General features: G+C 37.4%; 1 protein-coding gene across 1 annotated transcript in view; it reads right to left on the bottom strand.

Annotated features, from left to right (window-relative positions):
- Positions 1–26,429, bottom strand: part of LRP1B (LDL receptor related protein 1B) — a 1,706,338-nt gene that overhangs the window by 730,049 nt on the left and 949,860 nt on the right. The window contains exons 8-11 of the mRNA XM_070423500.1: positions 22,817–23,039; positions 19,357–19,528; positions 15,219–15,362; positions 8,639–8,875 (exon numbers count right to left, since the gene is read on the bottom strand). Coding sequence (XP_070279601.1) covers positions 8,639–8,875; positions 15,219–15,362; positions 19,357–19,528; positions 22,817–23,039 — 776 coding nt within the window. The remainder of the gene's footprint in view (positions 1–8,638; positions 8,876–15,218; positions 15,363–19,356; positions 19,529–22,816; positions 23,040–26,429) is intronic.

Below are 26,429 nucleotides of genomic sequence, written 5' to 3'. Positions count from 1 at the left end.
CCTCAGAAAGATTAGAAAAGTAAAGCTTAACATGCACAAGAAATATAAAATTTAGAGTACAATTCATAGCCTTCTTTAATAGAACAAAATAATATCAGTTAATTAGGCCATTTTGGTTAGAAAAAAGGAAATAAAAAGATTACTTAAAGATTTTTGTCCACGTGATACCAAATAACTAATCTGACTGACGTTTAATCAAGATTTTAGATTCTAAAAAAGTCAAATGTATCTGGCAAAGGTTGTCATTAAATCAATTCATGATAGAGTGAGTATAGCATGTATTGTGTGTGTGTGTGTGTGTGTGTGTGTATTTCACTCCTGGATAGGTGCCCTAGGTTCCTTCTTCAAGAGCATACTTCCCATAACTCAACTTGTTCAGTTGACAAATCATGACTATAGTACCCAAAAGTAACATGGTTTTCTCTAGAACATATGATAAAATAATATAAAAAATCACAATTAACAGTAACATTTTGTGACTTGTGATATATTAATACATTGAAGAAGCAATCTTCATCCATCTTAACAGCCAGTGTCAGCTGGGGAATGGAAAAAAAACACACACACACACTTAATTTTTATGTACACCCTTTCTATATTTTGTGATTCTGGAGACTTTGGATTGAAAAATTAACTCAGAAAATATTATTCACTGAGCAGAAATACAGCATTTTAGAAAAAATGCCACATCTGCTTTCCTCACTCTTACAAACATAAATGACAGGCAAAGGTACATCTGAGTTGTTATGATTGGAGAAAGGATGAGGAAGTGGATGCCCTAGTGATGGCATTGTCAAGGAGCCTCAAGAGCTCTTTGTGTGCTTTTATGTTGCTTTTTTGAAATTCTGTTTTTAAATGTTCAATTCCAAATCTTGCAAAAGTCTTTATTTTAAAATATTTAAAACTAGAAGCCTGGCTCACGAAATTCGTGCGTTGGTACCGACCCTAGGCCTGACCTGCAATCAGGGCCATCTTCCTCAGATGCCCAAAGCTGGCCCCGTCCCCCACCACCCCCCACCTCCAGTTCCCTGTTTGCCATCGGGTGATCAGTGCCTGATGGCCAGGGGAAGGGACCAAGAGGTGGTCAGTGTGCCTCACAGTGACTGGTCCAGTGGTCGTTCTGGTCATTCTGCCATTAGAGTAAATTTTCATATTACCCTTTTATTATATAGGATAAAAAATAAGACTAGGTAATATTAAAATCAGATTTAAAAAACAGCCTAGGATCATAAGGTGAGTGAAAATACTATTTCTTGCCATCTTTATGTTTAAATGAATTTCAAAATAGTCTTACTATTGTTTTTCTTCTATCGCCTTTCCAGGTATCATTTGGACCACAGACTAATGTCTATTAGAACATCTCCCAATTGGCTTGATGGTTCTTGCAGAATCACAAGCAATAACAACTCACTGTGACACTTGTAATGGTATGTGAAAATTAAAGCTTTTATTAGAAGCCAAAATTATGAGGGGAAAGGGTATCAAATTAACTGTGAGAAAAAAAACCTCCTATTTTACAATCTACTTGATTGGAATTGTTTTCACAACTCATGGATGCCTCAACCAGATCAATACTGTAAAGGGAACACGATGGCAAGAAGGGAAGCATTGCCCTGACTGGTTTGGCTCAGTGGATAGAGTGTCGGCTTGCGGACTCAAGGGTCCCAGGTTCGATTCCGGTCAAGGGCATGTACTTTGGTTGCGAGCACTCCCCCAGTGGGGAGTGTGCAGGAGGCAGCTGATCGATGTTTCTCTCATCGATGTTTCTAACTCTCTATCCCTCTCCCTTCCTCTCTGTAAAAAAATCAATAAAATATATATTTTTTTAAATGAAGGGAAGCATTTTAGGAGATTTCTTCAGAGAGAGATGTTGCGGTTTCATAAGTCTCTAGTCTCTATTATTTAAATTCCCAAGGTGGTAGGAAGGACAATGGAGAGATACTTTCACTTAAACTCTAGTGATAAAGCTTCTATGGGACCTCAAAGAGATCTTTGCATTGAATTCTCTACAGCTGGTTTTTGCTAATGCACAAAACCTCTGAGAAAGTACCGCACCTGAAAAAGCTAAAGTGGACTCCGTGGCAGAATAGCCATGATTGATTTGCACTATTTCTGCATTTTCATCACTTACTTGTATTGGGGCAGAAGATTTGCAAATAATTTTGTGGGCCAGATTTGGATCACACAGAAGAAAATGCTGGCATAGGGATGCCTTCAATCCAGTACAAGGCTGTCCAGCTGGGTACAGGGACTCAAACAGTAAGAGGATACATATGAACTGGTTATTCAGGGATGCAAAGTCACAGCATAGGATTTCATGCACCTTGACTAAGGGAAATGAATTTAGAGAGATCCAGCAGAAAACCTCCCAAAAGCTTGTACATGCACACACAGAGGCACACACATATCTACACCCCTCAAGAGAGTAAAATTTAGACTCAGAGAGAGGCCAGTTTATAACGGGACCAGTTCATATGAGACAACTGTAATTTCAGTATCACTCCTTGCCACTCTTAACCCTCTTACCTCTTCCCACCAATGCTGAGAAGTGAGTGGGCACTGTGAACTGATTAACAGACTGGGCAGGGTGGCAAGGAAAATAAATGCAGAGAAAGAGAAGGAACCAAATTTTTCTTCCTTTCCTTTCCTTTCCTTTCCTAGCTAGGCTTCTAGCTAGAAGACAACACAAGTGGGGAGTGGGGAAGATTTGACAATACGTTAAATTTATAAACCTAATGTATATATGGTGGATTGAGCATTCTAATTACTAAATTAAGGTGTGTTTCTGACATAAAGTGACTAAGAGTTCTGTCTGTGGCCTAATTGTGAGCCACAATTAGAACTGGGATTTGATCAGGTTTTGCTATGGGGTAGGACAGTTTGTTCCACTGAACACATTTTTAAAGTCAGTGAGAGGCAAAAATAAAGTTGTGCTTTATGTAAGTCAGAGGCACATTTTTTCATTATATTTGGGAATTGGCTAATGACTATTAGCACTTCCCTAAAAGCCTCTCATAATGGCTAGTTACATGGGAACTTGCTCAGCTTACATTGTGGATATCATCTGGCCCCACAATTTGAGCTGAAATTTCTTACTACAGAATACCAATAGCAACATCAACCAAAAATGATTTATCAAACTTTTTAAAATTAAAATAAATTATATTTGTTTTACAACAGTACAATTATAGCCTATGTTCACAATAGTAGTCCTAGGTGAATAAAGGGTTCACAAGTGAATTCTGAAGGAACAAATAAAAATTACATAATGCTAACAGTAATTAAGCAACTGGGTTGACTGTATTTCCTGTATTACAATTCATGCTAAAAAGAGGCAATTTGTATAAAGTGTACAAAAAATTCTACCAATCAGAATATTTATTAATATAACAAATATATTTGTAATAATACTTCGATGGTACTTTGGGGATTAACAAGTATTTTCACATTGTCTGTTTGAACTTATGAGAAATTTAACATTAACAAGTTAATAAAATTTTTATGGACGTTTCTAGAGCCATCCTGAACTCCTGTGTGTGTGTGTGTGTGTGTGTGTGTGTGTCTGTGAGTCTGTGTGTGTGCGTACGCTTGTGTGTAGTATGCTGTGTATGTTGATGCATATACATGTGTATGTATGCCGATGTTGGATGAAAACAAATAGGGAAAAGTTATATTCTCTGTTAACTAAAATCCATCAGCCACATGGCTAATTTTATTTTTTATGATAATACAGTTCATAAGATTTTAATCTTCTTATTTCCCTGTCAACTTTTCAGACAAAAATACATATATGGGCTTAAAAGTGTTTTTTTTTTTAAATATCTCATACATTTTGTGAGAAACACCAAAAATTATGAGAAATGTCTATTTACAAACTGAACATAAAATTAAACCCATGCTTTCGGGACTAACATTTCTAGTAAAGTCCAGGGAAAGATCTTATTGATAGTCGACAACAGTCAGCATGTGCAAATAGGCTATGTAACCTTGCTACTCAGCAGGAGGATTCTCAAGAGCTGCAAACACAAATCTCTTCTCAACAATTTTAATTAGGAAATGTCTCATGACTGACAAATGCATTCATTATTTCCTTGAATGGTTCGTCAGAGTCTACATTTTTGAGTCTTAGACCTTTCTTTATGATAACGTTTGGAGTTATCAGAAAAACAAGATTTATATTTACCTATAATCTAATAGCAAAATAAAAGTTTGTTCTTAATTTTAAAATGTTTTGCAAGGCATAATCACTTAAGTTCATGGGAACTTTCTAACATAAGTTATTAGTGATATGTTTGTTTGTTTCATCATTGCAAAACTTGATCTTTGTGAGACACTAGAAATTCCTAGTGAGTTATACAATGGTGAAGTTCATTGAAATCCTAAAACAAATAGTGATCTCTAGGTTCAGAAAATGATATTACTCTAAGGTGAGTGAGTGGCTGTCCTAGAACTGGTTAGAGTAGAGGTCTGAAAATGTTTCTGGAGTTTAAAAGTGGGTCTTAAATTGGTTGTGTGTGTGTGTGTGTGTTGGTGGTAGTGAGGTTTTTAAATACTACAATGATGAATTATCAAATAAGAATTTATGGCCTGGGTATAATACCACAATTTCAACACGTAATTGGAGAAACTGTTGAATTCTAAAATCCATGGGGAAGTAGGGAAATTCTGGGATGGAACTAAGATGAAGAACAGGGCTTGAGCCTTCAGATGCTGGACAAGCAATCACATAACCATGATTTTACCCTTTGATAGCAAATCAGCAAATTAAGTTTAAACATGCTATTAGAAGAATGTGTTTGACATAGAAAGACTGCTTCCCCTTTCTCATATCTATACTTCTATTCATAATATCAAAAAAGGGAGCATATCTTGCATCCTCTCCAAAGATAATTCATTTGCTTTCTTCTATCATATACCTTACATTAAGGAAGACCCTGAGGTGGAGAAATGTGTACCTACTCCAAATCTTAATCAGGTTGAACCCATCCTAGGAAGTACAGAAAGTCAAAATAGCAAAATGCTTAAGAGCATAGGCTTTGTGTTAGTTCCTGCAACTATCCCAACAAATTACCACAAACCTGATGACTTCAAGTGTCCAGTTTAATCATGGGACCTGTTGGAACTACAGGTTTTCTGTTGTAGCTGCAGGCATTAATATCTTCCAAACTCAGAAAAAAATGCATTGAGTGCTGTTTAAAAATACTTTTTAAAGATATGAAACAATGTATAAAAGTATTTTCACATGCCTTCTATTTGGATATATGTATCCCAGAAGAACTAATTTATACAGTTTAAAAACAAGTACTGCACTAATAGAATATATGCATATAGATCAGATAGTAAGTTATCATTTTTATGTCTTTCCCCTTCTGCTGAAAATTATGATTCATGCTACAATGAAAAATGAATCTTGGGCAACACACAAGAAGATAAAAGTGAATTCAGTCTTATAAAGGGTATCTATCACCTTCTCTGATAGAGATTATCAATTATACCTGGCAAAAATAGTTAATTTAAATTCCCTGGTCACTTAGAATTAATTTACCTCCCTTTGATATCTCTTTTTCTTTGTCCCATATCCTACTTTATTCTCTGTATAGCACTATTGTTACCTTGTTCACTTACCTGTCTATTTACCTGCCTCCCACTATTGGGATATAAACTGTATATGAATCTTGGTCCTATTCCTTTCAGCATTCCTATCACCTAGAGCAGCACCTGGCTCAGAGAAGGCATTTAATGAATATTTATTGACTGGACAAAGAAATAAATCAAATAATTAATTTTTTAAAGTATTAATTTTACAAAATTTTTACAAAAATTCTAGGGAGTAAAAAATACAGATTGGTGTATTATTCTATAGAAATCTATTATTAAATCACTAATCTATTATTAAATCACTAATATTTTATTCCACTGATAATTTCAGTAATCATTGAGATACATAGAAGTGCCTCAAATGTACAATTTTCCTTTTTAATTTACGTAACTAATATTTAAATTCACAAGAGTCCACAAAGACTATAGGATTTATCACATTTAGGAGGTTTTCAATGAACCTTTGAGCCCAAATAAAAAAATAAAATAAAAAGTCCAAGAATAATGGAGATGGGTCCTCTATTTAAATGTTGTTGTGTTTTCTTTTCGTTTATAGAAAAGACTGAGCTGACACAAATGTCTAAGATATTTGTTTTATTTGCAAAAAAATCTCTATAGTCTTGTAGTTCAAACCACACAAATTTATCTAAGACTGAGAATTTCTACAAAACTTAAAGAATTATTTGTCAAACTAAACATTGCCTCTCAATCTTCAGGTAGAACTGTAGAAACTCTAGCTAAATGAGTGAATACACAGAGAACTTGATCTTTCTGATTCCAAGAACCACAAATTATACTTTGCCAAATATAAGTTCTGTTTTGACATGTTAATCTTGTGTCATAATATCTATTACTATTCTCCTTACTGGTAAGACAAAAAAAGATAAACTAAAAAATGCATTAATGTCCCTTGTGTAGGAATATCAAAATGTTAATATATTTAATGTGTGAAAATCTCAAAATGTTCTCATAACCATCAAACTGCCAAAGTGAAACTATACAAATATTCCTGGAAGTCTAGCTGCTATGAGAGTTGATCTCTGTTGCTTTGGTGAAGTGCAAAAATCAACCAATGTCACTGATAAGATACGGTTGTCAAAGTTAGGATTATTAGCCAGACCATTCAGACACATCATTGGAACTGACACTTTTTAAAAAGAAACCAAGAATCCTTTAAATTCTATTTCAGTCCCTCTTGAAAATGTTTAATCAAAATTAGAGCAATCCAAACGTATCTACTGCTTAGAATATGCAAGTTCATTGTCCTAAAATTGTCAAGTCCCTATTATCTGATATCACATCACAGAGAAAAGTAGACAGATAGCCTCTGCCATGTCCAATTTAAAGTACAAATCTTAACTCTAATTGGACAAAAAAAAGAGAGAGACAAAAACAGGAGTGTGTTTTTCATTTTAGCACTTCATTTGTCACTTGTGGAAACTGTACTTTTTATCAGTAAAGGTGTGACTTATAGTGAACCTGAGGTGAGTGAAAAATCTCTTTATGCTGTCCCCCATTTCCTTTAAAAGATAGCAGACCACCATTCTTTACCCGTCATTCTGTAAATAATGTTAGTCCGTCTCTCTGCTTTTATTTTCCCTCCTTCTCTCTGATTCATTCTGCACTCCACTACCGGACTGATGCTCCTAAAATATCATTTGGTTCACATTATTCTTTGGCTTAAAAGTACTTCCTGTCTCTTACTTCTTCAGGATTTTTATCCAAGACCCTTCATTTCACATTTAAGGTCTATTATTTCACCACCTTTTACTTTTTACATCTACTCTGTCACTATTACCTGTGAACAAACCTCCTGTAGTAATGAGCTAAATGTTCCCCTCGTGCTCTTTCTGGAGAGTGTGATTTTGTATTGTTTTGTTTTCATGGAATATCCTTCCCCCCACCTTAGCACTCTTCTTTTTAAGAACTAGACAAAATAACATCTCCTCCACAAAAAGTTCGCTGGGAATACTCCCATCAAGACTTCTCTTCCTCCCTGTGATTTCTCCTTACACGGATGTTCTTCATTCATCATGTATTTCCTTGGGCCATCTTTGAACTTATTATTTAAAGTAAATGCTTCAAACCCTTTACAGTTTTTGTGCGCTTACATGATCTCCAAAAGTAGACCATGGATTCCTTGAAGGCAGTGGCCATTTCCTAAATCCTTTTAATCAACTTTGATAGTTAGCACAGTGACCTTCATAAAATAAGGTTATAATTAGTGTTCCCTAAATCAAAGATTTCTACAATATTTTAGAAGTAGACTGTATATGTGAGGTAACTGAGGTCCAAAATCATTCATTGACATGCTCAAGGTTTGGTTTGCTTGATTATTAAAGCTCTTTTCTACGTATACCAAAGTTACATTATTTTTGTTTCTTAATTGGTTGTTACTAAGCCAAGTAATGCATGAAATCCACTGACTTTAATAAAGTGTGTGTATATATACTATGAGTGTATGTATATACATATGATTACATATGTGTATATATATAAATAACAATAGGCATAAACAACTAAAGTTTCTTTACAGATACTGATATTTCAAGGGAAACTCTATAGAACTGAATTTTAATGATTTATAAAGTAAAAAACAATATTCAAGAATTGTGATGACAATGGGGATATTAATATTTTTAATGAGCTTTTAGTGACATGACCAATATTCTAGAGAGAATCAAATATTACAAAAGTCTCTGATGTCCTATTAAAATATTATCTTCTGCAACATAGAACTATAAACAAATAATAGTAAATTTATGTTTTTCCCTGAAAGTGGATACACAGCTCAATTTAATTCCTGTGATATTTAAAATGTAGTGGATAATTGCAAGTTCAACTTTATACTGAAGTTTTTAATATGCTAGTATGTGAAAAATATGTAGAAATAATATTACTGAAGACAAATTAATACATATTTTTAAATCAATGGTAACTTGGGTTCTGGTTAAAGTTAGCTTGACATACATTGGATTTGTCCCTTCAAAGTACTTTATCTCTGGGCAGTTTAACATTAATGTTAGACATTGTCACTTACCATCTTTCAGTATGGTTTCTCGCTCTGTGCCATCTATCTTCTGCCGGCCAATTAGGAAACTGGTGGTGTCAGCAAAGTAGATATAATTGGTTTCTGCATGAAAATCTAAAGCTCGAGGGTTTACCAGATTTTCTATGGGGATCATGTATTCATCAGCTATCTTGGTATTCAAGTCCATTCCTCTAACAATTCCTGGGCGTCCTTTCCCATAAAAAAGGAACAACTCATTCTTGGGTCCTGCAGAATGAAGATTACAAACATAAACAACTGATGCTGCCTAATCTTCTTTACACTGCATAATGCCACTGTTTAATTAACTGGCACAATTAGCGTTTTTAAAATTCAGTACCCAAAATTAAACTCTAAAATATGCCAAATGTATCTTGATGCAAGAAGGCCAGTTAACTGCATTACTTTAATTAAAACAGAAATTACTTCCGTGAATGGGTGATATTTAGTTAATTTTTTTGTCTGTAAGTGTCAGTATACCAAAAAAAAAAAGGAAAGATTATTGGAAAACTTGTAACTGTAAAATGGACATTTATCAAAACATCCGGCACATTTAATTTTACAATTCATTATAATTTATCTAACACGTTTTGCAGATACCAATTATAGAATCCATTATGTTTGACAATGCTAACACTTCAGAATAGATAAAACACTCTCCCCCACCCCTCAGGGTTTGCATCTACAAACTGTTAGAGGTAAACAAAGCACTCGCACAGCATCACATACTTACATGTGAATATGTGACAATTATTTAATCATGTGATTTATATTTTTAAGAAATTAAATCAAATGCCAGTTACAGCATCACTTTTTTCTTTGCATCTTAATTAATATGTTAGAGGTCGATGCCAGTAACTCTGATGTGCAACACTGCCGTTATCAAAAACAAAACAAAACAAAAACAAAAGCCCAAGACAGAACTGCCTCCTGGGTTAAATGCCAAAATCAAGTTAGCTCTTTGTAGAGTGAACTAACTCCTTCAGACTTTTATATAAAAACACTAGAGGCCCGGTGCACAAAAATTTGTGCACTCAGGGGTCCCTCAGCCCAGCCTGTGCCCTCTCGCAGTCTGGGACCCTTCGGGGGATGTCCACCTGCTGGCTTAGGCCTGCTCCCCGGGGGATTGTGCCTAAGCTGGCAGTGATACATCCCTTGGGGGATGTCCACTTGCCAGTGGGCTGAAGCTGCAGTTGAACATCCACAGAGCTGCTGAGGAGGCAGGAGAGGCACCCACCATCGCCGCTGTGATGCCATCAGCCTGGCTTGTGGCTGAGCAGAGCTCCCCCTGTGGGAGTGCACTGACTGCCAGGGGTCAGCTCCTGCATTGAGCATCTGCCCCCTGGTGGTCAGTGTGTGTCATAGTGACCAGTCATTCCCAATCGTTCTGCTGTTAGGGTCAATTTGCACATTACCGCCCTAACGGGTTTGGCTCAGTGGATAGAGCGTCGTCCTGTGGACTGAAGGGTCCCAGGTTCAATTCTCGTCAAGGGCATGTACTCTGGTTGCGTACACATCCCCAGTAGGGAGTGTGCAGGAGGCAGCTGATCAAAGTTTCGCTCTCATCGATGTTTCTAACTCTCTATCCCTCTCCCTTCCTCTCTGTAAAAAATCAATAAAATATATTTGGAAAAAAAAATTGCATGTGCACATTACCCTTTTATTATATAGGATAGAAGCCTGGTGCACGGGTGGGAGCCAGCTGGTTTGCCCTGAAGGGTATCCCAGATCAGGGTGGGCAGGGGACCCCCAGCTCCCTACGATCGCCCATGACGCCCCTGCTCACGATCGCTGGCTCTGCCCATGCTCTGCCCATGTTTGGCCAAGGCATTAGGCCTGGGCAAGGGACCCCCGGGACCCCACCATTGCCAACTCAGCCCCTGCTCCCTGCGATTGACGGCTCCGCCCTAATGCCTCTCACCTAGGCATTAGGCCTGGGCAGGGGACCCACAGCTCTCCAAGGGACCTCCTTCTCCACCCTTTCCCAGGCCTAACACCTGTGGCCAAGGCATTAGGCCTGGGCAGAGGACCCCAAGCTCCCACCATCAGAGACTCTGCCCTGCTCCCCATGATCGCTGGCACTGCTCCTGCCCAGGCCTAATGCCTCTGGCCAAGGCATTAGGCCTGGGCAGGTGACCCCTCCAGCTGCAGCCGCCCCTGCCAGGGCCTTACGCCTCTGGCCGAGGCGTTAGGCCCGGACAGCAGGGACCCCCAGCTGCAGCCGCCCCTGATCGCTCCACCCCTGCCCAGCTCCCATCGCTGGCTCCACCCCTACTTCCCGCTATCACTGGCCAGTGCGGCAAAGGCGCAGAATTCTCTGATCATGGCTGCGGGCCGCCATTGCCCTGCCATCCGGCTCTTAGCTCCCCCCTGAGTTTCTGATCACCGTCAGTGGCAGGGGGCTTCTTCCGTGCTTTCCCTTTTGCCTCCCTGCATTGTGCCTACATATGCAAATTAGCCGCCATCTTTGTTGGCAGTTAACTGCCATCTTGGCTGACAGTGAATTTGCATATACTCACTGATTAGCCAATGAAAAGGGTAGTGGTCGTACGCTAATTACCATGTTTCTCTTTTATTAGTGTAGATATGCAAGGTTCTCCAATTGCTAGGGCACCCGATACTTAATTTAGTCTATATAATTTTAAAGGAATTACTTTATATGAAAGGGAAAATATACTGTTTTATTTTAAAATGGAGGATACAAATGACTCAATTATATTTGAATAACCAGACCATGAGATTTTTAATAATATGTCTGAATTATAGAAAATTTGAAAAAAATAAAAACTAATAACATATAAACACACTGCCCTCAATATAAACTATATTATAATTCTCTATATTTTCCTTGTTTTTAATTAATGTTATTGAATATTAAATATATGTAAGCAAATTTTATAACATTTTAATACATATAAAATAAAAATAAAACAAACCTCATGTATCTAGTACATATCTTAAGAATGTTCCCAGAACATGGGAAGATATGCACATACCCCGATTCTATCCCAGAGATATCAATAGCCTAATTATTAAGTTCTTAATGTACTTTGTAAAAGTTTTAGACAAATGCATGTATTTCCCCAGAGTAGGTGTATAACTTTACGTGTTTGAATTATATGTGTGGATTCTCATACGAATTAATTTTATTCTTCTTGTATTCTTGATATTCATCCATGGTTGTAATCATTGTTCATTCATTTTCACTGCTGTATTCTATTCCTTTGTGTGACTATTTCAGATTTAATTTATCTAGTTCGTTTTCTAATTAACACTTATATAGAAGGGGGCAGGCACTCCATTTTTATATGCTACTTTTGTTATTATATCTTAGTATCAAAATTATGTTCTATGTTGATTATTCTAAGCCTTACATTATTTCAGTATGATCAGTATAATACATGATAATTTGCCAAACCACTCCCAGGTTGGTTTTTTCTTTTCTATTATTATAATAATAAGGAGATAAGCATATTTTTCAACCTACTAGTTTATATATTTTCTTAGATGATCTCTTAGTATACATTTCCAGAAATCTAATTACTGGGTAAAGAATATTTATATTCCTCTCCCTCATTGTCCTCAAAGTCTCTCAGTGTCTGAGCATATTTTAAATAATGTGCTATGTTATTTAAAAGTAGTGCATATTATTTGAAAATTAACAGTCTTGAGTATTTTCTACCAACTTTATATGCATACTTTTCTTTAATAAAGTATAGGTCTATTATATATGTATTTTAGTACCCGATTTTTAAAAAATTAATGATATTTTGTTGCATCATTAAAAAGTCTTCAACACATTCATTCCAATGGCAGCATCTTGTTTGCTACTAGAGAGGCAATACAACATAGTCAGCTACTTACCTACTGTTAGAAATTAGATTGTTTCTGAGTTTGTATTATTATTATAAATACACTTAAATAAATTTCTTCAGTCAAAGGTGGGATAACTTGTTAAAGGGTAGTAAAAGGATAGTATTACCTTTAAATTTTTAAAACTGTATTGATATCTTTACAATAGTTATAACAATTTCCAGTTCTATTATCAATGCACAAGAAGGCTGATTTTCTCATACTCCTTCTTGCTAACATTTATTTTTGCTTTCATTTTTAATAGATGTTTTAACTGGTAATTGGTAAACCTGGTATTTTATTGATTTAATGTATGTGTGTGTGTACCTGTGTGCATGTATATTTTAAATAAGAATGGTAACTCTTTTCTCTTGTTTTTTTTAATCACTTCTTTTAGTCATTCAATACCTACTTTAAAGTTTTTTTTTCTACTGTGTTTTCCTGAACTATAGACAACTTAAAACTGAAAACAATTCACAGGTGGTCATATAGCCATGGTTCTGGTTTTGATTTAAGTACCCCAAACAGATGTATGAGCTGAGGTTTGGAATATGGAAATGAGGCCATCTTTTGCTGATCTGTTGGTGCTCATCCAATGGAGAACTCGAGTTTTTCCACACTAACCTTCTTCCCTTGTGTATATCAAAAGGCAAGAAAGAGGGTGTCTTTTTGTTTTGTTCTGTGATGTTTTGCTTGGTTTACCAGTAGGGTACTATTGGTTGTTACATGTTTCTGGAGCTAACAGCTGTGGTGCAAGCTTCCTGATTCCTGAATCTCAGCTCAAAGCATGTATTTCTGAAGTTACCATTGCCATTGGTGGCATCCTGATGCCCCTAGCTTCTGATTTTGGCAGATGTTCCAGCTTTAAGCCAGGTTAGTTTGATGATGGTATTTGAGCAATGTTCTGAATTCTAGAATCTGCTGCTTCAGGCTTTTTAATGATTTTGTAAGCACCTGTTTGCATTTGACCCTCTATGTTTAAAATACCTAGGACTATTTATTGTCATATAAATGTTCCCTGATTGACACTAAATTTGGGATGGTTGAAACTTATGAAACTCTGATCTTACACTTCTCCCCCAAAATGTGTGCAAATGCATGTATGATTTTATTTTTGCATGACATGCCATAACTTCCCAAGTGGTAACCAGGACAGTTTAAACGTTGGTTATACACATATGCGCGCGCGCGCGCGCGCACACACACACACACACACACACACACACACACAACTTCTATCTTGAGACTTCTGACACAGACCCTCAATTTTCCAGGATTTTCTGAACATGAGATATGTCATCTCTATATACCAAACATTTTATATACAATTAGAAATAAAACAAAATACTAAAATGCATGTTTTATAACCATTGAGCCTCTTGGTTCTAATTTAAAAGTATTGGCTGACCAGTGCGGCTCGGTGGTTGATCATCTATCTACCTATGAACCAGGAGGTCATGGTTTGATTCCCTGTCAGGGCACGTGCCCAGGTTGCAGGCTCAATCCCCAGTGTGGGGTGTGCAGGAGGCAGATGATCAAGGATTCTCTCTCATCATTGATGTTTCTGTCCCTCTCTCCCTCTCCCTTCCTCTCTAATATTTCTCTCTCTCTCTCTCTCTCTCTCTCTCTCTCTATATATATATATATATATATATAATTATATATATATATAATATATATAATTAATATATATATATTTAAAAGTATTAGTACTACTAATTCTGTTTATACTTAAAACTATAACCTCTTTAGTGGTCTCATTTCATAGTTCTCAGCAAGCACATGACAAAAAAATTGAAAATATGGCAGGACAGTGACCAAAGAGAGACAACTGATAGAAATAAAAAGCCTTGCTATGACAAAATGAAGACAAATGGACATTATAAAAAGCAGTCCTCATACCTTTAAAAATTATGGTATTTGGGGACATTTAAAGAGCAATAGTATCCATGTAGACATCATTTCTAAAAGGGCCATTCTACTATATACGATTGTAAAGACCCCCAAAGACCTTAACTAATTTCTGTGAAAAAATGTAAACTTAAAAAAGTCATTTATAAAAAAATAGCTTATTTAAATAAATATTAACTAAATTGCTCTAGCATATTTCAAGAATAAAATGAAGATATATCTGTTAGAAGCTTTTAAATAAAATTATTTAAAAATATGAATTAGCAAAGCTCCATTTACCTGGAACATTAAATAATAAAATTAATTTCACTTCCCAATGATACTAAATAAGGTGAACCACTGCTTTGTGTAAATTTCTGTTAACCTAACCAACATACCTCTTACTAGTAGAAGCATCTTTTTTTTTCTTTTTTTACTAGTAGAAGCATCTTGGTTCAGATAAGAGAAAATCTGGTCAACCAATGATTTGAGCTTATTAGACCACAAACATTCTTTAAGGAATAAAGGAAAGGGTCTTCCTAAAAGTCTTTCTTATATTTCCAGGACATCCATAAATTTAGTCACTCTACAGCCCACTTAGTTTTCTCATTCACATTGTGAAACACAAACACACACACACACACACACATTCACAAACACATGCACAAAACCACTCAATACTGATTTTGAGAAAATTGACTGCCACATATTTGCAGTCAGATTTCACTTGATGAAGTCTCATGTTATTATGGATGTTGCTGCTAATTAATACTAAAAACCCTATTCTGTAGCAGTAGCTGTTGGCAAATGTTTGATTTCGACAACATACTTTTGCATGACCTGCCATCACTTCCCAAGTTGAAGCCAGTCCTGCAGCGACAGGTCCGTGTTTTGTAGCTGCTGCTGAGCAGACAGATGTGCGAACATCCCCCTGGCATTCCATATGGATCCACTTCACACGCATGGCTTCTGACTGCAACAAACAGAAACAGTCCACTTGAAATTCTCCAAAGACAAGACAATTATGTGTATCAGTATGTGGAATTGTTTTACAGTATAAGAAGAGGAATCTTAGCAAAAAAAAACCAAACAAACGAAAAAACCCACACACACCCAAATACCAAACTAATTAGTACCAGAATCAATGAGAGAGTGTAAACTCCATAGAAAAGAGATAGGGATTTGCAAAAATCCTCCTTTGACTACATTTAAAAAATAATTCTGAGATATAATATGCTATTATATTAAACTGTTTATATGTAAGCAAAATTAAACTATTTAGGTGCATGCTTATTTTACTATATATATATATATATATGTGTGTTATATATATATATATATATATATATATATATATATATATATATATATACTAGAGGCCCGGTGCACAAAAATTTGTGCACTCGGCAGGGGAGGGGGGGTCCCCCAGCCCGGCCTGTGCCCTCTCGCAGTCTGGGACCCCCTCGGGAGATAACGACCTGCTCCCGGGTAGCAGAGAGCAGGCCCAATCCCTAAGTGCAGCCCCTGGTCAGGCTCAGAGCAGGGCCGATTGGGGAGTTGGGGCGCTGCCCCGTCATGCACAGAGCAGGGCGGATCGGGAGGTTGCAATGCCACCCTCAGTCACGCTCAGGGTAGACTGATTGGGGGGTTGGGGCACCTCCCCATTATACTCAAGGCAGGGTCAATGGGGAGGTTGTGGCGCCACCCCCTGTCACGCACAGAGCAGGGCCGATCAGGGGGTTGGGGCGCTGCCCCCTGTCACAGAATTGGGCCAATCAGGGGGTTGGGGCACTGCCCCCTGTCACTCACAGAGCAGGGTCCATCAGGGGGGTTGGGGCGCTGCCCCCTGTCACACACAGAGCAGGGCCCATCAGGGGGTTGGGGCACTGCCCCCTGTCACTCACAGAGCAGGGCCAATCAAGGGGTTGGGGCGCTGCCCCCTGTCACTCACAGAGCAGGGTCCATCAGGGGGTTGAGGAGCTCCCCCCTATCACTCACAGAGTAGGGCCGATAGGGGAGCTGGGGCACCGCCCCCTGTCACACACAGAGCAGGGTGGATCAAGGGTTGGAGCGCTGCACCCTGTCACACTCAGGGTAGAGCCAAAGGGGAGGTTATGGCTCTACCCTGTCACACACAGAGCAAGGCCCGTGGAGGAGGGTTGGGGCGCCACCCTCTATCACCCACAGAGCAGGGCCGATCAGGAGGTTGGGGTGCCACCCTCTATTACCCACAGAGCAGGGCCGATCAGGGGGTTGGGGCGCCACCACTGTCACACTCAGGGCAGGGCCAATGGAGAGGTTATGGTTCTTCCCTGTCACACACAGAGCAGGGCCCGTGGGGGCGGGGGGTTGGGGCCCCTCACCCTGTCACACACAGAGCAGGGCCGATCAGGGGGTTGGTGCGCTGCACCCTGTCACACACAGAGCCGCAGGGCAATCGGGGGATTGGGGAGCTCCCCCCCTATCAGGCACAGAGCAGGGCTGATCAGGGGGTTTGGGCGCTGCCCCCTGTCACGCTGATCCCAGTGCCGGGAGCCTCGCTGCTCCGCTGATCCCGGTGCTGGGAGGCATATTACCCTTTTACTATATAGAATAGAGGCCTGGTGCACGGGTAGGGGCCGGCTGGTTTGCCCTGAAGGGTGTCCTGGATCAGGGTGGGGGTCCCCACTGGGGTGCCTGGCCAGGCTGGCTGAGGGGCTGAGGGCTGTTTTCCTGCTGGCAGTTGACTAAAAGCTCCCAATCGCTCCTTGTTTTCTTTTTTTTTTTTTTTTTATTCTGGGCCAGCTTTAGCTCTGAGGCCTCGCTGCTGAAAACATGGATACAATGTTGCGGTCCCGAGCTGACTGAAAGCCGTTTTGTTTAGCTTCTTATTTGCAACATAGTAATAGTTGCTTAGAGTTGCAGTTGAGAGTCCGGCAAGTGAGGCGGGGAACGTTGGAGTCTGCAGTTCCTGGAGGAAGCAAACCTCCCTGTTCACTTCAGTGCATGGCTGCCGGCCGCCATCTTGGCTGACAGTTAATTTGCATAAGGATACGCTGATTAGCCAATGGGAAGGGTAGCGGTCGTACACCAATTACCATGTTTCTCTTTTATTAGTGTAGATATATATACATACATACATATATTTCAAATATAAAAGGTATGGTAAAAGTATCCCAGTTAGGTTGTTAAGTATAAAAAGGATTTTTTCATAATAAGCCATGATTATCTAACCTAAACTAAAGGTAATTCAGTGATTATCTTTACTGAAGACATTGCCGTTTTGAGAACTCTCTTACAAAATTAATTGGTGTGTGTGTGTGTGTGTGTGTGTGTGTGTGTGTAACTGAAATTGCCAAAAGGAGGAGGCTGAGTTTGCATGTGGAGATAGAGGAATAGAAGGTCATTTTATAAATGTTGAAGTTACAGAATAAGAAAAAAGAACAGGAAAAGTACCATATGGAGAGGATGAGAAACAAAATGATGAGTCAAAGAGAAAGGGCTGTAGTAGGAAAATGTCAGTAAGATTTTATGTATTATTGTAATTATATTGATTTTTGACCATCAATTACTTGGAATTGCAATGAATAACATGGCAATTTTCTTTTCATAATAAAACTGCTACACTTTTAGAAATTGTGCCACAATTTTTTGTATTCACTCAATTTTATCTTTTCAGTGGGACTTCCTCTGACCATTTAATATCAAATTGTAAACTAGCCCTATCCCTGACACTCATCATCCTTAGGGGCTTAATTTTTCTCATATGTTAATGTTCAGATAATTATAGTGTTAATTTGAGGCATAAAAAGATGAAAAGTTTGGTGGTGGCCTTTGTATTTTATATATTTCTATACTAGAGGCTCAGTGCATGAGATTTGTGCACTAATGGGGGGCGTGGTCTGCGGGGATAGGCCACTGAGGGAGCGCTGCTCATCTCTGTCTGCAGAGCAGCTGTGGACCTGCCCTCTGAGGGTCTGCTCCCTGGTCCGGCATCTTCCGTGGAGCAGGAGCACTTGCCTCTCCAGGGGACCCAGTTGGGACCAGGCCTAGGGACAATAGCACTGAGTAGCCCTCAGTCCCGTGGCAGCCATGAACCCGCCTCCCAGTCTCCAGGATCAGCTCTGCAAGCACTGTAGCCTGGCCTGGGGCATCTGGAAGAGGTGGCAGGAAGCAAGGAGGAGGAGCCTGGGGCGAGGAGGTGATGATTGCAGCCCGGGTTCCTGCTCCTAGGCCCAGGGTTTGCAGCGGGAGCAGCCACTCATCTCGGTCAGCCAAGCGGCACTCCCCCTGTGGAAGTGAACTGACCACCAGGGGGCAGCACCTGTGTTGAGCATCTGCCCTCTGGTGGTAAGTGCACATCATAGAGACTGGTCATTCTGGTCATTCTGGTTGTTCTGCCATTCAGTCGCTGGGCTTTTATTATAGAAGATGCGATTTAGCCTAAATTGTATTCATGAATAAGCATCACTAACCTACTATGCAAAATAACTAGTTTGTGTTATTGACAACTACGAAGAAACACTGCAGTCTAGTCATTAAAAATTATTTTTAATAAACATGCATTTAAAAAAACACCTTAGGATGTTAAGTCAAAAGACCCCAATGATTGCAATAAAACTGAACCAGTACTATAAGAAAGTAACCTGATTTGAAATTTCTCTCCAAAATGATACTAAAAAACTCTTAGTATCTTAGCATCTGAGTTTCCTGACTACATGCCTGATGACCGAAAGCTCCTTCCTGAAACTAAATCTAGCTCTCACTTTAACTTTATCCTTGTAGAAACGATTCACCAGGAACTGAACAATTTGTCATTTAAACTTGAGAAGGGAGCTCTATCCATTGTGTCAAGCAGACATGTGCACTTTTGTTAATCAAAACAGAGAATTTATGATTTTCCCACTTTAGCATAATACAAAAGCACAAGGACCATAACTCCATTCAATTCACCATCATGAAGTCTATGAAGAAGTCTGGCATCTTACCTATAGGTTGAGTTCTTTTGTGATAGATTCGGAGTCCTCGAGCATTTTCCATTTTAATGAATGAATGCATATATGTGGCATTAAATCGGTTTATCCTTATGATGTTGAAGTTATCAGAAATGGTTGCATATAAATAGTCTTCAAACACAGTTATACCATAAAATTGTCTGACCTATAAAGAGGGACAAACATAACTAGATTTTTAATTATGCTGCTTTCAACTTCAAAGAAAAACATTGCTATGTACTAGTCTGAACAATTCCCTTAGTAGCAGAGTCACACCATATTATTGTTCATTTACTCTCAAAAAATTAACACTGTACTAATTTAAAAAAATAATCTGAGAATAAAACACACAGTAGTGGATAAAGCAGTTGCAAATGCATGGGAGAAAATTTTATTTAGGTTTCATTAAGAAAATATGCTCAGTGGCTACTTTTTGAAAGCTAGCAAGAAGCAAACCTTTAAGTCTATTCATTAATATTCATATGGCACTGATATAAAATTGGAGGTACTTTTATGGGCTTTTTGCTCATATAGACATGGATATGTAGAATCTTCAAAAGCATATCTCTGTCTGTGAAAGAATTAATGCTAAGGTACTTTAAAAAATTCATTTTATAAATTAAAAATTCCATTAAAAAAATCCCAAGTTACAATTAGATTAATACTTGCCCAGCATGGAAAGAATAAATGATGAAATCACATATTTGGAATAATTGTAAAGAAAATGTCATCATTTCACTAAGAAATCACATTCTTTCTAAAGCCTATTCATAATGGAAATGGAACTGTTTGCTTGAAAGTAACAATGTTTATTGCTATCCATGACACTTTAATAGTGGAAATATCCTCCTTGGTAGAGGTCTTGGAGATTGTGGGGAAGAATAGAAATCTTGAAGTCAAGGAACATTTCCAGTAAAATAGAGAAATAATGAGTATACTGGTTTTCCCATTAAAGGCACATGCTAGGCCTTTGGGTATTCCTTGTGTTACACTTAAATTAAAATGATTCTGGCTCAGGATATGGTAGAGCTGTCAATTGATTTTCTGTAGAAATTTTGATAAAAAAGCATTTGTCACTATACTTTGGTAATATATTGTATTTTGGAGCACTTTTAGTATAGATTTATAGTTAAGAGAACTTGAGAAACTAAGTATGGTTTGACTGTAAAATATTTATAGAACATATTATAATTTTTTCTCTTTTAATCAGGAAATCTTGTTAGTTCTGTATATTAAGCAAAATCATTGGATTTTTTTTTATTTCTCAAGCATCTATGATTCATCATTACTATTTCTGATCCTCTCATGTGAGACATGAGTAGAAGAAGATTGCATGTTGTTGTTGTTTTTGTTTTTTTATCTCATTTCTTCATGTATAGACTAAAAGTGAAAGAGTAAAATTAATGGGGTGAATCATTCAATGCTAAAGTGCAAATAATCTTTTTTTGTTGTTGTTGTTAGCATAAGTTTGTGTGTGTTTGTGTGAGCATGCATGTATATACTAATATATTTTCAATATAGCTGACATCATATTAACTAAATATACCTATGGCCCAATTTTGCTCAGGGAATTTTTTTTTCTATAAAAATTACAAACCACCTGAACTCTTCCATTACCATCATTCTGATGCATGTTTGGCTCAAAATTTGGGGCCAGTCATCTGGGAGTGTATGGTTGTGATATACTCACATTACACTCTACATAACTGACAATCCACATCCCATGACTACCGAGGGGGCATTTGAATCCATCAAAGTAGAAAACATGTTCACAATAATAGGATCAAATTTTACTCACTGTCTCCCTGCCTGCCTTCAGAAGGGTCTGTTCCCCATTAAGTAAGTACATGTTGCCTGCTCTGTTAACTACTCCCAGTAGAGGTGGGAGGAGCTTAGAGTGGTGAATAGACCATTCCTCCTACAGCCCAAATTTTTCAAAAATGTATCTGTTGGATTACAGAGTGGCCAACTAATTTACATGTTGGATTACTTAGTGGCAGGCCAGCAAAACCAAAAAATACAAAGGAAAAAGTAAATGGATAATACAAATTTCAGACATTCAAAAACTTTATAGTCATGGAGAAAATAATTTGAATTCCTTATCCTTGTTTAAAAATTTAATTATGTAAAAAAGAAGGTCCATCATAACCATTTTAGGACAGTTGAAGGTGAGAAATATCTGGCCTCAACTCTAATATTGGAAACTTTATTTTTTTTTTTACCACCCAGATTAGTGCATTTGTTTATTTTTCAAGGAAAGGGAAAGAATTTCATTGTAAAAAGTTAATTAGAAAGGAAAAGTAACTTAAAGAGATAATTACAGAATATTTTTGCTTTGCATTGCGAAAGAAAAAGGTTCATTTTGATAGAATAAGATTCTCACATGAAATTAGTGCAATAAGTGAGGTAAAATTGAATTTGAAAAGCTCTACTACTGAATAAGGCTCATTTCAATTTAGAGATTTCCTGTGAGGTGTTTACTGACTGTTATTTGAAAAAATAATCTTGTACTCCAGCAAGGGAGAAACTATACAGTTTTGACTATCTGTATAGTTTTTGAATTCTGTGAAAATTTTGAATTCAGTGAAAATTTATTTCAAAATTTTTACAGAAATCTCATTTTAGAAAATACTTGAATATACCAGAAGGAAAAATTTAATCCAACCTATTAAAGCAGTGGTTCTCAACCTGTGGGTCGAGACCCCTTTGGTGGTCGAATGACCCTTTCACAGGGGTCGCCTAAGACCATCGGAAAACACATATTGAATATATAGTTACATATTGTTTTTGTGATTAAGCACTATGCTTAAATATGTTCAATTTGTAACAATGAAAATACATCCTGCATATCAGATATTTACATTACGATTCATAACAGTAGCAAAATTACAGTTATGAAGTAGCAACAAAAATAATTTTATGGTTGGGGGTCACCACAACATGAGGAACTGTATTAAAGGGTCGTGGCATTCGGAAGGCTGAGAACCACTGTATTAAAGTAATACTTTTGGAAGCAGGCATTTGCTTTTGTTAGCAAAATATCTCCAATGACACATGGAACAAATCCTAGTTCATTTTTTTTTCATAAATAAACTACTTAAATTAGTGTTTAATAAGTGGGCCACAGCATCTGTCATATTTTAGTATTTTCCTTTCTTACTAGTCTAGCATTTTTGTTTTGGTTGTTTGGTGTTCCTGTTTTATTTGCATTGTTTTTGTTTTGTTTTCTGTGCTGTGTTGTTAATACAGGGAAGGAAACAATGAGAGGCATATCCAATATATAGAATGTACTGTGAAAAGAACATTCTCCCATCTAGGAAATACATCATAATTTTATGACCCATTGAAGCTTAACTTCATGAGGGATTTTCAACATTGAGATTTGGGGCCTTCTTACTGTGATAGCATGCATTTTATTACCTTAGCTGTATTTTTCTAACAAAATTATACTTACTTGTCTGCCTTGAATAATAGTATGTCTGTTCTTTCCTTGGTAGTCCACAACTTCCACATAGTCCAAGTAAAGATCTACCCAGTAAACCAATTTGTTGACTAGGTCTAGTGCCAGTGCAGCTGGCTGCTCTGTCTTTGAATCAATTATCCTTGTTCTGTTTATGCCATCCATGTCACACCGCTCCACTTTGGCCACATTCCCGTAGTCAGTAAAGAAAAGTTTTCTGTTGAAAGAAAACTAAATGTTAAAGTCGAGGAGGGATAAAAGCATATTCAGTAGAACCATCTGTAAAAAACAGAACTTTTCCTTCTAATTTACTTCACTGGTTACATCTGTTAGCTTCCCATAACCATTTACATATAATATCACTCATAAACAGAGAAATCTGTTAATGAATATTGCGGGGCATAAGGGAGCAGGTTAACCAACAACTGTAAAATTTCTCCAAAATGAATGATTATGGTGGGTTTATTTTCGTATTAGGGGAAATGTTTCTTTAAGCCTCATAGAGCCCATACACATACAGCACAGAAGATGCACGCAGCCCATTTGGTACAAGTTTCTGCAGTGAGCCCAGTCACCAGGCCAGGGCACGTGAGCTATCAGGCTTTATCTTCAACCTGCTTTTCAGATTGGCTGGTACTGTCTGTCTCCTACAAAAGCTATTATGTGGAGCTCAAAGATGCTATGAGTGGTTGTGAATCGCAAACCTGCGATGGAATTAAGCAGATGGAAAAAGCAAATGTGTTGTTTGTAGCAATGGAGATAAAACATACATAACTCCCCCAAAACCAATCCCAAATTCTTCCAAATAACCCCCAAACACAAAATTTCATGAAAGAAATGTGGGCCATTTCTCCTCATTTTCTCCTTCTGCATCTAGAAGAAAAGACCGAAAAGCAATGTTGACCTCTGAGACAAAAAAACAAATCCAATTCTTCCATGAAGCACTAACAGTGTCTGTCAAAGGTTGAAATACCTCTAGCACTTGTGTCTAATATTTAATTAGTATTCTGTACGTTTAGTAAACACAAATCAATTTCAGTTAGGCTGACAATATTTTAACAAGATTACCTATTCATGAGACTAAATTACATTTGTAAGTAGAAGACCATTTGCCTTGACATAAATACAATCTCAAGAATAATCTGATTTACAATGACTGAGCAATATTAAGATTACCTAGAGTACAGAATATTTGATTTTACAAACTCGGTGAATTAGTTTTTGGTTACTTTTCTCAACATCCTTGTATTATCTAACAGCATGGGGTATCTTTCAATCTTAAAAGTATTATTTAACTTTAATTTAGCTCTTTCTGCCATGGGAGGCTTTGACTAATTGCTAAACATTAATGCACACTATTCTGTGATAGAGCCAGGTTTCATCATGAGTATATATTTCACCTAATGTTCTTGAAAGATCAATTTATCACAGTAAGTTACAAATTATTTTTCATGTGACATTCCATTCAGGTGAAGAGCTTCCTAGTCTAGTGAGAAGGAAGTAAAAGAGCATATGGTGCTGTTTTATTGTCATGCTAAATGCTCAAACCTCTGTTCCTAAGCATCTCTCTCTCTCTCTCTCTCTCTCTCTCTCTCTCTCTCTTCTTGCTTCCATTTTACATCTCCTCTTTCTTAATTTTCTTATAGCTATCTCAAGTCAAGTTGCTATAAGGAGTACCCGGTTTCTCTCTCCCTTTCTGTAGAATACTGCCCATTATTCCTGTTATCTGAGGCTCTCTTTCTCACCCTATACCAAATGCATCTTCTTTTATAAGTTTCTCTTTTAACTTGTCCATTTCACAGAACTGAAAAAATGCTAATGTGCAGGTAGCCTGGCTTTGGACACAGAGCATTGGAGGCTCTGGCACACTATGTTTAGTGTGACATATACATACATACATATAGATAGATGATAGATAGATTAGATAGATAGATAGATAGATAGATAGATAGATAGATAGCGATATGAAGCTGGTGATTGTAACTATCTACATGCTGATGAAGAAAAAAGGTGAGCCTGGAGAAATAGAGAATTCTCTGAATCACCTTGAGCTGACTTAATCAGAGGTGACATCAAAGGAAAATAGAGAAGAATGCCAAGACAAGTTCCATGGAAGCATGCTGTTAGAGGAAAAAAAGAGCAAATAAGTAAGATCAGAGGTTATTGTCAAAGAAATAACACTGAATCTTATAGAAGTCTAAGAGAGAAAAGTTCCAGGATAAAGGACAGGGTGTCTGGGTCAATCACTTCATAAAATAAAGAAAAAAAGAAAAAAATGAATATAGATTAAAAAGATGCCCCTGGATTTGTTTTTTCTTAAAATACTAGAAATTGCGGTACTTCTGTTTGAGAATTTTAATTATAGAAGAGTGGACCAGATGATGATGAAGGAGCTTAAGAAAATTTAAATTATTTGGCCAAGGTTTTCATTGATATTGACCTACTATTGTAGGAATGATGCAGAGATTCTTATATGTATCCCAGGTCATAATACAAATGGTTGAATAAGTTTCAACCAAAGTGTGGAAAAAAGTATAAATATAAAATTAATCAAAATGTTACTGTTTTAATGAAAGTAAAATCAAAAGACTAGGAGGACTTTGGGTATGTGAAATGGCACCGAACTACAAGAGACAAAGAATCACCAGCAGACAGCAGATTAACTAGTGCCCAGTGGAGACATAAAATATTTTTACACTAAAATTGAATCTTTACACCAAATTGAACCTTCTCAGACTTCAGGATACTGACTATGATGAGCTCTATTCACTTATAATTGAAATGCAAGAAATGGAAGAGTTCTCCAAAGAATAGCACTAAAACCATAATATTGCTAGCATTAAGTACCCATAGTCACATGATTACATAGATGTTTCTTTGCTTGTTTGAGTACCATTTAATTTTATATAAAAATGTCCTACTATAGTTATAGAGGAATGCTCCATTCTCTGGGCATTCTTTAATTGAGGGACTACAGTGAATGGCTGCATTATAATTAATAAACAAAAGCTCAAGTTTTAAGTTATCTTAATTCTATATTTCATTTGTAATGAAAGTGTAGCTTGACTGAAAATTACTCTTTTCTTTCATATAAAATATATTTCCAAATCTGAAAAAAAGTTAAATATGTTCAGTGAACCCCATTACCTCATTGACCCTTATAACTATCTATGTAATAGAAGGGGCAGATTATTTTTTAAATATACTTTTAATGGATATCGAGTGGAAGGGAGAAGGAGAGAGAGATAGAAACACCAATGATGAGAGAATCATTGATTGGCTGCCTCCTGCATGCCCCGCACTGGAGATCGAGCCCACAACCCAGGCATGTGCCCTGACTGGGAATCAAACTGCCACCTCCTAGTTCATAGGTCAGTGCTCAACCACTGAGTCATGCTGGCCAGGCAGGGGCAGATTATTTTTATTTCACAGATGAAACAGGCTCAAAGTCCACATGGTAAGCCACTGACAAAGCCCTAACACAAATGATTTGTCATGTCTTTATTTTTAAATAATGATTTTGAATAATTTGAAACTTACAGGAAAGTTGTAAGAATAGAATAAGTGCCCATACCCTTCATTCACCTAGATTCACCAGTTGTTTACC

This window comes from Myotis yumanensis, unplaced genomic scaffold (assembly GCF_028538775.1).
Source record: "Myotis yumanensis isolate MYYU_CA2020_CCGP unplaced genomic scaffold, mMyoYum1.0.hap1 SCAF_8, whole genome shotgun sequence".
Lineage (NCBI taxonomy): Eukaryota > Metazoa > Chordata > Mammalia > Chiroptera > Vespertilionidae > Myotis > Myotis yumanensis.
Note: the sequence above shows the minus strand (reverse complement) of the source record. Positions and strands in the feature narration are given on the sequence as shown.